Source organism: Sitophilus oryzae, unplaced genomic scaffold, assembly GCF_002938485.1.
Source record: "Sitophilus oryzae breed Bouriz unplaced genomic scaffold, Soryzae_2.0 scaffold_847_pilon_pilon, whole genome shotgun sequence".
Lineage (NCBI taxonomy): Eukaryota > Metazoa > Arthropoda > Insecta > Coleoptera > Curculionidae > Sitophilus > Sitophilus oryzae.
In genome coordinates, this window is record NW_022147469.1 from 129,985 (window position 1) to 145,192 (window position 15,208).

Below are 15,208 nucleotides of genomic sequence, written 5' to 3' on the forward strand. Positions count from 1 at the left end.
CAGACTGGCAACACTGTCTATGAACTGAATATTAATCTTTTTTCTTTTTAATACATGCCCTGCCATCTACCGGGGAAACCATAAACTACGCAATATTAAATTGAAGAAAATTTTCTCCGTCACCTTTTAGGCAATGTCAGAACTATTCACTTTAATGGCTGAAGATTCCTATATTTTCCATTGCAAATATTTTTTAATCTGAAATAATTTAAACTTGTGTTTAAACATTTCATGGCATTAAATTAATTTCAATCACTCCCAACTCTAAAAATTAGAAAGTTATAAAAGTAAATTCTGTATCACTACAGAAAATAACTGAGACTACACGTTTTAAGTTATCTATGGTCTGAACGTCAGATCGTCAGATGTCAGCACTGTCAGCAGTCAAATAGTGCGTTAACCTAAGAAAATTCTGAAATAATTTCTTGATTTTACATCACATTATAATCATTATTAGTTTAAAACCTGAATAAATTTTCCCATCGAAATGAAATGAGCAATTACTACTATCTTGATGTGTCATTGTAAGTTTACTATTTTGTTCTTAAATATGTTCTTCAGTCACGTTTCTTTGTAGAATTTTAAAAGAACCTCAAGAAGTTACAGTAGTGTTTTTTAAGAAGAATATAGTCGAGGCTATAAAACAACTATTTGGAGAAGTTGGTACTGCCAGTATTACTTTTGATATCCTAAAGTACGATTCAGAAAAACTTCGAGCCATTATTAGAGTTCCTAATAGATATTTTGTTAAATTCCGCGGAAGTCTTACGTTACGCGGTAGCTACGAAGGGATTAAATCATCGTATGTTATTCATAAGGCCGCGCCACTATTGCTAGCGTTGCAGGGCGACAGTAGAGATTATATTCATTAACAAATTAATATATTATAATTAATTCTAAATATGTCGTACTGCCGAGAATTTGGCAAAGACAAAGTAATTTTTGCCACTAAGGAAGACCATGCCGTACCGAGTAAAGTTACACTGTCACCGCCCGAAAAACAACCAGGTTTAATTCTGCCCAATGGTGACATAAATTGGAATTGCCCGTGTTTAGGAGGAATGGCAACGGGACCTTGCGGAGTCCAGTTTAGAGATGCATTTAGTTGTTTCCATTATTCGAAAACAGAGCCTAAGGGTAGTGATTGTTTGGAGAAATTTAAAGCCATGCAAACGTGTATGCAGAAATATCCAACGGTATATAATAAAGAATTGGCTGATGACGATGATGATATGAGCAGCATGGTAGAAGCTGAGCAGTCTGCAGCAGCGCCAGGAAGTAGCAAGGTAGAGAAACACCACAAGAAATCAGCTAGTAACAAAGAATAGAATAGATATTTGAAAAATGGTGTATATGGGTTGCATTTGTAAATCTGAAATGTTTCTTGTATACAAACTATTTTAGGTTTAAAAATAATGTAGTAAATAAAGGTTTGTTGTATATATTTGTTATTTTTTTCCCTTACGCATTTTGCAATATTTGAACTCTGATTTGAACATTTTAACAAATCCAGTTGTCAGATAATTTCAATGTGTACATTACATTTATTTTTCATAACAGGATTTCCATTGAGCTGTTTTACTGGTTGCCTATATATTGAAAGCATATTGAAAGAAAAATTTATTTTTCTCTATCCTATATTTAATTCAAAATGTATTTGTTATAATTAATACCATTAAAAATCATTATTACCAATTAATTCATAGCAGCATTATGCATATTATATTATATATTTAAAATTTACGCATATTATTCCTTTGTTAATCGATAATTATTATATTGTAGTAATTGTAGATAACCATTGTTATTTAAATCAAATTATTTTATTTAGTTATTTTAACTAATGATATACCTAGTTGAAGATTGTTACTTATTACTGGACAGTGTAACAAACAATATTTCATTACCATATTCGATTGGTCAAGCGAAACCTTATTTACGTTTTCAGTGCGTAAAACGTCATCCGTCGTAGTGTGAAGCCACCATTATATCAATAAGCTCTCGTGTGGTTATCAAACGTCAGTCGGTAAGAAAAGTTTAATAATATTCTTAGTGAATATAATCGGGTTGTGTTAAGTGATTTTGTGCATTAAAGTGATACATTGTACTTCCTTGGCAGTGTCTAAGAAGTACTGGATTTACAATGGATAAAAATTCTAAAACGAGCAAAGGGAAACGGAGGTTAGTCAGTAGAAAGTAGATAGTGTTAGGACGAAAGTGCATCCTTTCTGTGACTTCTATTATTGTTTACATTTCTTGACACCATATGATTAGAATTAATATAAAGGTCTACAATTAAAACACTTTATTTAATCTTAAAAAGAAGAATTATATCGTAACGAAAGTGATTTTTCCTTGTCACATGCAGAGTTGTTTTTATTTTGGTACATCAAATATCACAGTTTGGTTGGGGTAGTGGTAACCTACTTTCTCTGGATGGATTAACATAAAAAATTTGGCTTCATATCTCTAATTAGTTGCAATAATCACTTCTTTGCTTTTGTAAAATATCAGTTTTTAACTTCAATCAAAACAATACCCTTGTTTATAATACCTACCCTATACGTATAAGTCTCAAAAGACACATATTGAAATAATCACATATCGAAATCTAAGTGATTAATTGTCAGATATTACAAGAAAGTATGTAATTTTTGGCATTATACATACATATACCTACTTATATTAGTCAAGTAGCATTATTCGAGTAACTCGAGTTCAATTTTTATTTGTCAATTCTTGAGGCCGATTAAGAATTAAAACAAATGTTGTATTGGTTATATCACCTAAATGAATTACTCACTATTTCATATTATAAATGGCTCGATAAAAGGAATCATATTGAAAGTAATTTTGTTTGTCCTTGATTAAAAAAGTATGTATATTATGTGTGTATTTGTTTAATTCCTAGGATCCCAGTAGTATGTAATTTGAAATATCCTTCAGTAACAATTTTACTGAATTCTGTATTATTTTAACAAATTTTGTGTCAAGGACTATAAAAAATATATAATGTGAACCAGACAGCATTTCTTTCTTAGGGCTTAGATTCAACCCTCTTACACACATCTGATACTAAATGGAGTTATTCAAGGAATAGTTATCCTAAAAAAAACGATGTTAAGTTAGCTTGGGAATGACAATCTATGGCATTCCTCATACAATATAATAAAAAAAAAATGGCATCAGCGATGGCTATGAGGTGAAGATCGCTGTCAATTTTATATGTAATACGTAAAATTATATGGGGAATGTCATCGATAGTCATTTCTAAGCCAGTTGAACGCCGTTTTTGTTTTCGAGCATACGGGACACAGCAGTCTTCATTTTTGAGCCAACTCTGACGATGTTTTTTATTTCGATTTCGGTACTTGTCTGCTAGAGGCATATTTTTTGTGAATCAGGTACCTACCTACAGCTTCAAGGGATGTACCTGTGTCTACGGTTTTGTAGATAGTACCTATTCATAGATATTTTTATTAGCTCTCATAATATACAAGCTGAACATAAAACTTTGCGGACCATTGCTACAGGGTTACAACATTACAGGGTCAGACCTGCTTTTGTTAAAATGACTACCTATATCTATAAATATCTACTGGGCAAAAAATTGACTTATACTTAAATGAAAGTAACTCTTGTATCTGTAAATCAAAGTACTTAATTACCTACTTACCTATTTATTGCAACGACCAACAACTTATTAATACCTGAGACGTACTATATTTTACAATATTTAATTCTTTTTTCTCTAATTTAACTCTATGGTATTTAATTTTAAAATGCCTTTCAAATGAAATTAAAAATTATGTTAATAACGTGGTTTTTGATGATGACTTTTGAACTGTCGAAAATTACTTTTTAATACTATTTTGGAAATTTTAATTACAGTTGTTAAATAGGTCTTGTAATTAAATTTTAATGTTCCTGATTTGACAACATTAAAGCTATCATGATTAAAACAAAACTAAGGCGCCCAAATATAACCTAATATTGAATTGTCAAAATAATATATTTAACATGTGTGGCATTGCTCATACTCTGCCTTGCGTCTCATTTTTAGTAATAATATCTAATATAAATATAATACATTTTGAAATCAATACTTTTCTATTATACCTACCTACTAACTTGGAATAATAACTGTACAGGGTGTCCCACTAAGAATAGCTCTCGGCTGTATCTCGGAAAGTATTAGCGGCTGCGAAAAAATATTTATAATTAAAGAAGCTAAAGTTGTTGGACTATCAAAATGTTGATCTAATTTTTGAAAGCAATTTTTTTCCAAAGCCTACCATGACTTCACTGAATCATCGTTTCTTGTTCACTGTTATTAATATCTTAATTATTAGACATTAATACATCTGGTATTATGGTATTCTGGTATTTCGTCGATTTTAAAATAAACTAACTATTTCTATCTTATTTTTTTGTTAGAATGGGCATAATCAAGAGGGCTACTGATATACCGTGTTGTAAAAATAAGTGTAATTAAGGGCTTATTTTTTGGTATTTATTATAAATTTGCTAATATCTTCGGTTTGAAAGAAGGTATCAAGATGCGGTTTTAGCTGACTTTTTAAGCTTTTACTACTCTTTACTATCAGGTAAAATTACATATACTATCGTATTTAATTTTTTTGAAAAAATGCTATGTTTGTTAAATTGTAAGAAAGCGCCCCCTAGCGTCTACGGTCAAAAGCTTATTTTTATTATTTATATGGTATAATATAGAGTGAAGAAACGCTCTTTTAAACGAGCCCTCACTTGTTGAATTCCGATCAACCAGTCCGGAGTTATTAACATTTAAATAAAAACAAAGCTAACCTTCCCCCACCACTTTATTTTAGCAGATAGGGGAAAATGGTTTTAACAAAAAATATGCAAACATTACTGAAAATTATGAATCTATTATTTATAGTATCCGTTATCTAGGCAAAATTGTGTAAAAACTCCTTTTTCTTATTTTTAATAGCAGTTGCGCCCTCTAGCGGCCGCTTTACGTACTTGAAAATAATTTCCAGCAATTTATAATGCTCTCTTTAGTTATAAATATTTTTTTCCGCAAGCTCTACAACTAATACTTTCCGAGATACAGCCGAGAGCTATTGTTAGTGGGACACCCTGTACAATGTACAGTGTGTACCAACAATACCCAGCTTTCATGGAGTTCAAACCTGGATATTGTTGGTCTACCTCATTTTAGTTGTCAAATTCTTAGGTAAAATACCTGTAGAAGTGTATACTGGGTGGTGCATAGATTGATCTATGGAAATACCATAGATTTTTGAAGAACAGATATCACATTATGCATTTTAACCCGATGCAAAATGCACATTATGCATTTTAACCCCATTTTTTTTTCGGAGGTTGACTACGTACTGTAAAAATCAACTGAGATAGAGAAGGCGACATTGCCACATATCAAATTTGCGCCTATCTACTTAGTTTGATTTGCAGAAAAGGTGAATTTAAAACCTTCACCGGATTTCAATAAATCTCAATTTCTTAATTAAATTAATAGTTTATTTTTAAAGAATCATGCGTAATAATATGTTATTAACCAGAGGATATATGCGTTACTATTAAAAGACATGTTTACTGTTTAATGTGCTGAAACGTCTGGAACTATTGGCAACGTCGCTGCTAGTCTTCCAGAATGAAATGAGCCGTCCGTCCCACCACCCCTCGCGACGGCCCACTGCCCCTGGTCAGCGTACTACGTTTAGCTTACGGTGTGTTTGAAGTCGGAATCAAGTCCGAAGTGAACTTTTCAGTGTTTTTCAGTAGTTTTTGTTTTTGTTTAATGTACTTTTGAATCTGCGAATTTTCAATATGGTACGACAGTGTCAAATGTGTGAACAAATAAGCTCAAATTACCCGAATTTGTCTTTTCACAGGTAGATATTGTTCCCGCCGCGCCGTAATCGTACATAGGCGTCCCACAAGGGAGCCTCTCACAATTAAAATAATTTCCAATTATATTTGTTGAATTTTGATCTATTAAAACAAGAACGTAGTAGCCGGTAATTGAATTATAATTCGTCTCAATTACTTAAACCTAACTGTTGTAGATCATAAGAAATTTGAATATAAACGTTACATTTGAAACTTTATTATAAGCCAGAAAGTGACATTTTTTTCTTAAAATTGCGTCCTATTTTGGTCATTATATACGATATTCTAAAGGAATTTTGCTCAACAAATAAACAAAGGTGTTTACCCGACTTTTTTACATTTTATTGCTTTATTATATCTGCCCCTTCGGCCTTGTTTAGACAATTTTTTACCACCGTACAAATACATCTTCCTAGAGTTATTTGTACGGTGTGTTTAACTTTTTTTAGAATGGGACGAACTGTAAATAATTCTTAGGCTACTAGTTTTATACATACCTATATAGAGAGTGACCCAGGCCTCCAAAAAAGCTTTTTACCTATTACGTTTTTGGTTTGTGATTTTTATTTCAATTTTTTACATAAGATGGGGGCCATTGTAACGCACATTTTCAAAATATTTTTGTCAACATACAGGGTGATTCAAACCGCAATACATATGCTTAATACAGTTCATGAAGATTAGGACATTTAACTAAAATTTGATTATCTGATGAAGCTACCTTTAAAAGTAATGGATTTGTAAATAAACATAATAGGTATTCATTATTATGCGACAGAAATCCCATACTGTAGCACACAGATTTTATACTTTTAATGATAATAATCCTAATCCAATAATAATGCCTTCTATTGCGAGACTAAAATGCAATTGCCTGGTATCAGAGCCATCATAATACAAGAAGAAGACCGAAAGTCAAATCTTGTCTTATATTTTCAAAAAAAAACACAATTTTCTCATTAAATATTGATTTTAGGTATAGGAAGTTATAAATAAAATACAAGATTAAACAACTATTACACAGTACTTCACAGGAAGCTATCGATTGCGAACTAACTAAATCGTTACTAATTAGGTACTAATTTTGAAAAGTTCTTTTTAAGATTAAAAAAGGTAAAACTAAAACCTAAACTATCATTTGAGATTAAACGGGAAGTTCTAAATAATGTTGCCTATTCTAAACAAGAAAAATTTATTTATAAGTTAAGTTTTATAACATTCCTAATTAAATTTGGGTGAAAATAATATTTCTGTTTACTGTAGGTAATTTTCTCAGGGAAAATACGTAAATAAAAATTACTTTTTAAGTCAAAGAAGTCAAATGGACAAGTTATTCCAAAAAAGGACTGTCCTTTTCAAAAAAGGACAAGTGGCAACCTTAGGTATTTCTGGAATGGAAATTTAATGGCAAATCTACAACTTTGGTTTGAAAATATGTTCCGGCCACCTATGTTTACAAAAATGTCTAATATGTGCCTAAATACCTCCATATTCTGAAAAAAAAATTGAAAGAAAAGTCACCAACCACAAACCTGATATAGAACTTTTCGGAAGCCTGAGTCACCCTGTAAATATTCAAAAACAACTGAAAGTATATATAGAAGTAACTGAAAGTTTAAATTGAAAATCGACGTTGGAGTGATTTTCGAAAACTACTAACGTTTCAACATAAGTATATGTGAGATATTATTTGTATTATTATATTAGACCTTATAACAAAACTCATCTGACGAAAAAGTGTTAATGTAGTATATTAATATGGAGTAAAAATTTTACTAATTACTTTACTAATTAAATTCGTTCCAAAAAACGATACGCCACTGGCCATTAGAACAATCCCAAATGCGCCTAGTTGCCGGGTCGGAAATTTTAGACTTCTCTGTCTCTTCTGTCCTTCTCTGACACATGGGAATGTTTGATACACTACCAACGAGTATTTATGAATGAGATGTTCGGTCTATCTTTATAATGTCTTTGGGAAATACCATGCAAATTTTGAACTGTCCTCGGAACTGTCCAAATATTGGCTTTCCTGAGGGCTCCCCTAATAATTTTACAGCGAATTCGTAAATATTTTTTTAAACGTCTGCGTATGCTGAATACACATGCCAAATTTGAACAATTTTGTACAAGCCATTTTTAAGTAACTTAAGAAAAACTGTATCTATTTTAAAATTGAAACCAGACAAATGCCAACGTATATACCTACCTTAAATTGTCATCTTATAATTTTGTCAATTTGTTGTGCTGTTTACGCTACTACGATATAGTATCTACATAGCATTTTTCTAACTTAAAACTTGTTACACACTTGTTTGTTGTATGTAATAAAAATCCTCGCAAAAATCTTATTAAGTAATGTCTTCATCTATAAGCGATACCAAATAAACTTTTACGTAATCGAAGGCGCGTTTTTTAAATTAATTGTTACCAACCATAGACAATTTCGGCGCCGGGCTTACTAACTGGAATTTAAATTTCCCGCCAGGGATTCATATGGTAGCTCTACATTAAAAAATGTCAAGTTGACACATTTATTTATTTATTTCCTGATATTGTCATTCGTTTTGAACGTTTGAACGGGAATTTCGAAAAATCCCTTCTTATCGAACCTCTACACGCTAGAATCAACCTGTATGCCAAAATTGAGCTTCTTACGTTGGTTTGAGCAGGATCGTGATTAATCAGTATGTCAGTCACTTAAGGATTTTATATATTAGTATAGATAAATATGCTAACTTGAGAACTAATGTCAAATATTATTAAGTATCACAGTTTCAGATCGTTAATGAAACTGAACATATCGAAATTAATTAAATCAAATTGTTTAAGTGATATTTTCAAAAGTCAATAACTCGGAAAGTGTTGGTTTGAGGCAAGGATACTATAGAGATAAGGATAGTTCGATTCCTATCTTCCTGCACTGTCAGTTTTTTTACGTCATCTACTGACCGAGTTGAAGTTGGCGCTAAAGATTTTAGACAGTGACAGTTATTTTTGCATTTGACGGACGAGCGCACAGTGCGTTGGAAGATAAATTTAGCGGGACAAAAGCGTTTGGTTAGAAATAAGCCAAAAAATGTATACTGATAAGAATAAATAGTAGACATTCCAATTGATACAAAAATGCATGAATATTCTTTGTATTTCGATACATTTTTATCAACCAAATTTGGTCGTTTTCTGCTCAGCAAGGCAGAGATCATACATAAACAAAATATTTACAAGTGCTTATACATTTATTAGAAAGCCAAATTATGTTGAAGATTGCCAAAGGTATGTACTTTTCTACTGTACGTATATTATTTGTTAAAATCCTTCGTGCCGTTGTTCTGCAGATATCAAACTTTCACTTTTTTTTCAAATATCGATATATTGAATGATGTAGATCTTTTGAGTTACCAATAGTTACCAACACAGGTAGTCACAGTCACAGGGAGTTCAAGCTTAACAGGTGAATGCCCAAAAAGATTCATTTCAATCGGATATAAAAACAAAACAACTCCATCAAAAGGCACTGAGTTTAAAAATTGTCTTAGATACTTACTATATATGAATTTACAATTACCGAGTGTTAAAATTAAAATTAAAATATCTATCTTATTTATTATTTTCAAAATAAAATATATTTTTTTAAAATAAATTATAGAGGGTGTCACAAGATTACAAATTAATTAAAAAAAACTGCTAAAGAGTTTTTTGATATCATAACTTTATGTATTTGGCAATAGTTTTCAATACGGTTTTTGTGTGTCATGTACAAATAATATCATAGTTTTATTATCTTGTATTTATTTATTAATAAATTAAGTTGTTAATAAATAAATAAATTTAACCATATAGTTGCTATATATTAGACCATTTGTACGTTCTTAGATTTTAAGTCCCAAACATTGCTCTTGAGATTTTGTTCCGCTAGAATAACCATCCGCCGCACTGTGGAGCGCTGGTCAGCGCGTGACGTAGCATTCCACGGCGACTACGACAGCGGCGATTTGACGCGATCGAACAGTCCTTTAGAATATATACAGTCCTTGGGTTTGAGGTACATTGTGTGCACCGAAATATGCAATAATATACAAGGGGTTCCATTTAAAAAAAATGAAACTTTGATGTGCCACGACTTTATGACCTACCCTGTATACTTAAATATATTACCCGCTAATAGATATTTATAAACCCTATAACTTTTATATTTAACTTTTTGCGGTACCTCCTATATTTTACCTGATAATCGACCGTTTCCATACATAACAGCTACCCTGTATAGTATTTTAACGATTTTTTTATGGACTAAATAATGCCAATTGTTGTTAACTAACAACGCACGCGACACAATATCTTTTTGCAGCCAGCCACAATCACAATTTACATAATAATTTCCTATTGAGATGATGATTTATTGTTCATTCTCGTTGATATTTGTCTAGCCATTTTTACACTCGTTGTATTAATAATAACCATAGATAATAACATAATAGATTTTTTTTTGACCCAGTATTGACCGATTAAAATCATTAAGGTCATTGACACACTAAAACGCATTCGACTCGGCTGCAGCATAATCTGGTTCTCAATCGAGTGAGATGCGTGACAAACAGCATACCAAGTTTATTAATTACATATGTATGAGCGAGTTTATTTACGTGGGAATATGATATTATTTATAGTTTCCGCGAAATTCGCGTAGCGAAACAAATCGTTTCACGACTAAAACCAAGATTTACGTATTGTGTAATAAACGATAAATTTATTTGATGGGAACACAGTCCGTATAGATATAAATATGTGGAAAGAGCGGGAAAATATGGAGATTTGTCTAATATGGTGTAATCAGTTTCAGAGTTTTAGAAGAACATTTTTTATTAATAGTACGTTGGACGTAGGTGTAGAAACATCTCTTATGGCCATATTAGAAGACGAGTTAGAATATTATGATACAAATTTTGTGTATTACAGTGTTCTATTTGCTAGTAATTGAAGGGTTCAGGCGAGGGCCCAGGGGAAACACATGATAAGCGCCAGTTTCTTAATTTTAGGGTTTTACAATATTATAGTAGGTCTAACTGGTCCCTACAAAACGTATTACTCTGCAGAGCAATAAGCTGTTAAATCCTATGATATGATATATGCCTAGCCGAGTGCCGAGCAAAAATATACCATACAGGGAAAGAACCTGATAACTACCAGCCATCCAGAGCTTTCCTGTAAAATTAGTAAAATGGCGCTTATCATGTCTTTGCGACGTTGTCCGATACCTAACTTCCACGTCTTCCGATGGTCCCTCGCTTGGATTTCTGTCACCCATTGCTCTTGTGACACCCTCCTTCCAAGTCTTCTTAGATCTTCCACCTTTTTGTTCGATGTTGGGGTATCCATTGCATAATTTGATTTGGAAGTCGGGTGTCATCCAACCTCTGGACATGTCCCAAACCAAACCAAACCACATACGTTGTTGGCGTTTGATGTCGGTTGCCAAATACCCCTCTATTCCTATTCTTTGTCGGATTTCTTCGTTTCGAACTCTATCTCTTCGGGAAATTCCTAAGGTTCTTCTATATAATCATCTATTTCTACCGCTTCCAGTTTTCTTCCAGTCAGTGTAGACTGCTCTTTACCAGGGTCTCGTATATATTGATCTTCCGTTTTTTTCTCTATTTCATTACTCTAAAATACTCCATTCAAACAGCCAATTATCCTTCTAGCTTGTGATATTCGTTTTTTAATTTTTGTCATCTTTAGCTGTTGTATCAAATATCACTCCTAGGTAAGTGTAGTCATTGCAGGCTTCTATCTCTTCATTTTCTAGATGTAGGCTAGATAATTCTGCACCAATATGTTGATATTTAGTTTTCCGTGTGTTTATTTCCAAACTCCATCGATATTCCTCTTGTAGTTTTCTTGTCCTGTACTCCAAATCAGCCCTATCGTTGGCCACAACAACTTGATCATCTGCGAACTGCAGGGTATATAGACAGGTATCTTCCAGAGTTATGCCCATTCCATTTTCCATTACATTTTCTCTTCCTTTGTCCCAAGGCCTTTGCTACATATATTTTAAATAATGTGGGAGAAACACAGCATCCTTATCGTAGACCTTTATTGACAAAGAATTTTTCAGATAATGTGTTGCCTATTTTGATTTGTGATGTCGAATCTTCGTACAAGTTTTTCAGAGCTCTAATTAAGGTGTAGTTAATGTTGGTGTCCTGTTGTGTTGTATCATGAATAGTCTGTTAACTGGAACGGTATCATATGCTCTGTGAAGGTCAATAACATTGGTTGGACTAACCAAACCAAACATGAGGTGTGTCTCCTGATCAATACTACTTTTTTTTCTATTAGTTGTTTCAGACAGAGAATATTATCGATACAGGTTCCCCCAGTCCGAAAACCCAACTCCTATTAGTTTGTATCTAATAGTACAAAATATTTATCTTTACAGTTTAAAGAAAAATCTCTTATTAGGTACTTATTTTGTCTTGGAAAACCAACTTTTTGTATTCGTCTACGATTAATGGACTTACTTGTCATACAAATAGCAATTCCACGAAATCGTAATGGCTCGTATATCGGTAAAACTCGTAAAATTTGTATTTACAATAGTAATAATTTATTTACTATGAATTGCGTCTACACTTAATTTAGTATACCGTGTGGTGCATCGGAACACGGGACATAGGAAATCCCATGTAAATTTTGAAAAGGTAAATTTTGGGTGGGGAAATAATATTCCCCAGATAATTTTAAGCAGAAATTGTATTAGACTTTTTCAAAGAGGCTTTAAAGTTGTACTTTCGTCTAGAATTTCGTTTCATTTGATATAGGCATCTAAAAGTTATTTGCAAAAATCTACCTTCAAATTAATAAAAATTATAATACGGCCCAGAGAAAGCTACAATAAAATACCAGCAAAAATATGATTTTGTCATTGTCAAATTCGATATCACATTTTTTTTGTTTACACGAATTTATGTGGTTTGGAAAGGATGATTTTTTTTCTGAATTGGATGATCGTCTACAAAAGAATTAGTTGAACTGAGAATAGTATTCGCGAGTATGACTTGCTGTTCATTACTCGATCACTCATAGGCCTCGCTCATACCACGTACCATCCACAATAATTTAACAAATAAAATAAACATTTGTAACTAAAGGAACTTTATTAAACTATACTAAAATTAATAAAATGTTTACATTATCCCCCAATCACAGCCAAACAATACCCCAAATGATTGTAAAATTCACGCCTCACAATAAAAAGCTGTTATGGGGAGAATCTTTAGCATTCCACAGAGATGTCGTTTTCAGTTCATCTAAATTTCTAGATTTAATATGTCAATAAAGACGGTTTTTGAGTGTACTCCACAGGAAGAAGTCGTTCGGCGAAAGATCCTGTAGTCTTTTCGTATTGTAACCCCAATAGATGGGAATGGGAAAGAATGTTTTTATTTTCTTTAACATGAAGAATATTCAAGTTCTTTTTGTTTTCTTTCTGTTCAATTTTTTTGTCTTCACACTTCCATATTTATGCTTAATTCGATTTTGATTTACACATTTGATATATGTTGACAGAAGCTTGCTGTGTTTCTATATGCAAAATATAAGAGACAACCCTCATATGAACAAAAAGATGGAGGAAAGAAAAATGTAATAATTATTTTATTTTTGACGTTAATAGTAGATACCTGTACTTTTCGTATTAGGTATATGACGAATTTTAGTTCGCCACAATGAAAGTACGTACTAGCAGAAATGAATATAAAAAATGGTGTACAGTTTGTATAATATTTTTGTTGACCGCAAAGCAATGGACAGAAAATGTATCAGTTTAAAACATTTTTGCGTTTTTTAGCCAACTTTTACACGGCCACGTGCTCTGTCTGCATTAGAAGGCTGTTTTTTGTGCTAAAATCGTTCAAGATTGAAATTATAATTATTTAAGAAAAATTGAATAGTAATTTGAATCCGAGTGTGAATCCAATATTTCTCTACGTTATTGCCTATTATTGTTAATTAGTGTTAAGATAATTTGCGGATTTACTTTGTCAACATGGGAAAATTTGAGTGCCCTTGAACTTTATATCATAGGGTAATAAAATAGTTATTTATGGTACTACTATGTTATCTTACATATTATATGTCACGCTGGGAAATGTTTAGCCCTCGAGCACAGCCTCGAAGCCGTAGGCCGAATAGGGCGCACAATAGAACGCACACTACCGTGCCCCCAGATCTGGGGACATACTATATATAAATTTAAAATCATCAAAACTGTCAGTACCGGACAAATGAGTCATTATTTCGTCATGCAAAATTTAAATTTTGTTTCTGATTTTCTAAATTTTTTTAGTTTTAAGCAATAGATATCCTTTTGCACTTTTATTTTTCTACAAAAACATTTGTCAAAAAAAATTGACAACATGTTTTATTAATTTTCTATATATTTTCTGGATGTAACTTTCACCTAAAAATTTCTAATTTTTTCTATTATTAACTAAATAAAACACTCAGTCTATTAATTGTGGTGCTGCGCTGTTCTAGAACATTCCTCAACAACTATTTTTAATATTTAAAGAAACATTTGGTAAAAGGTTGTTGGTTTACTTTATCTCCTTAACCTTAATGGTTCAAAATCGATTTGAAATTGCTTCTAAATATCGTAGTTTTTGACGAAAACCACATTAGTAACCACTCAGTGTAGTTCTGTACTCGTGTGGACTAGTTTTGACTTTAACTTTGTCGGATTTTTGTGTTACTGTGCGTAGTTTTTTTTTCGAGTGCAAAATAAATAATTAGTGTTTAGTTTTGTTAGTGCTTCAGTGTCAGAAGGGCTATGGATAACTATACTTTTCCGAATTTCTCGCATTACGATGTATTTTCGTATGGGCACTGCGGGTTCCAGCCTTTTCCATGCGAGGCCATGTTTAATCATAATAATTTTGTTGGGTTCGATCTGAAAAAATGGTATGTTATTAAGACAGCCTCTGTATCTTACTGTAATTGTTATTTAGAAAATAGTTTTCTTAGCTATTTCAGTAATGTAAAAGAATTATTTGAACACGCATGTTCTACTGTTCGTAAAAAATGTGAATGTAACTGCACAGTGCGGAAATTATACAGGGACCTTAATGACGTGCTGATATTTGTGATATTTGGGCATATTCTAGGAAAAAAAACTTCATATAAATATACGTCCTAACTGTCCTAACCATTTTAACTTTTGAGATACAGAGTCTTAAATTTTAAATGTATTAGGTACTTAATTTTCTTCCAGCCGATGCCAAAATGATTTCCACACTACCTACAG

General features: G+C 32.2%; 2 protein-coding genes across 3 annotated transcripts in view; both read left to right on the plus strand.

The window, feature by feature from the left end:
- Positions 1–336: 336 nt before the first annotated feature.
- On the plus strand, positions 337–1,444 carry LOC115889803 (mitochondrial intermembrane space import and assembly protein 40-B). The gene is made up of 2 exons (XM_030909879.1): positions 337–524; positions 578–1,444. Exon 2 carries the CDS (start codon positions 903–905, stop codon positions 1,326–1,328), a length of 426 nt encoding a protein of 141 aa, XP_030765739.1. The 5' UTR covers positions 337–524; positions 578–902; the 3' UTR covers positions 1,329–1,444.
- A 528-nt stretch (positions 1,445–1,972) lies between these two features.
- The window catches only part of LOC115889806 (hypoxia-inducible factor 1-alpha), a 388,607-nt gene continuing 375,371 nt past the window's right edge, over positions 1,973–15,208 (plus strand). For both annotated transcript variants that reach the window (XM_030909881.1, XM_030909884.1), the window contains exon 1: positions 1,973–2,181. In XM_030909881.1, the coding sequence (XP_030765741.1) occupies positions 2,144–2,181 (38 nt within the window). In that variant the 5' untranslated portion in view covers positions 1,973–2,143. The remainder of the gene's footprint in view (positions 2,182–15,208) is intronic.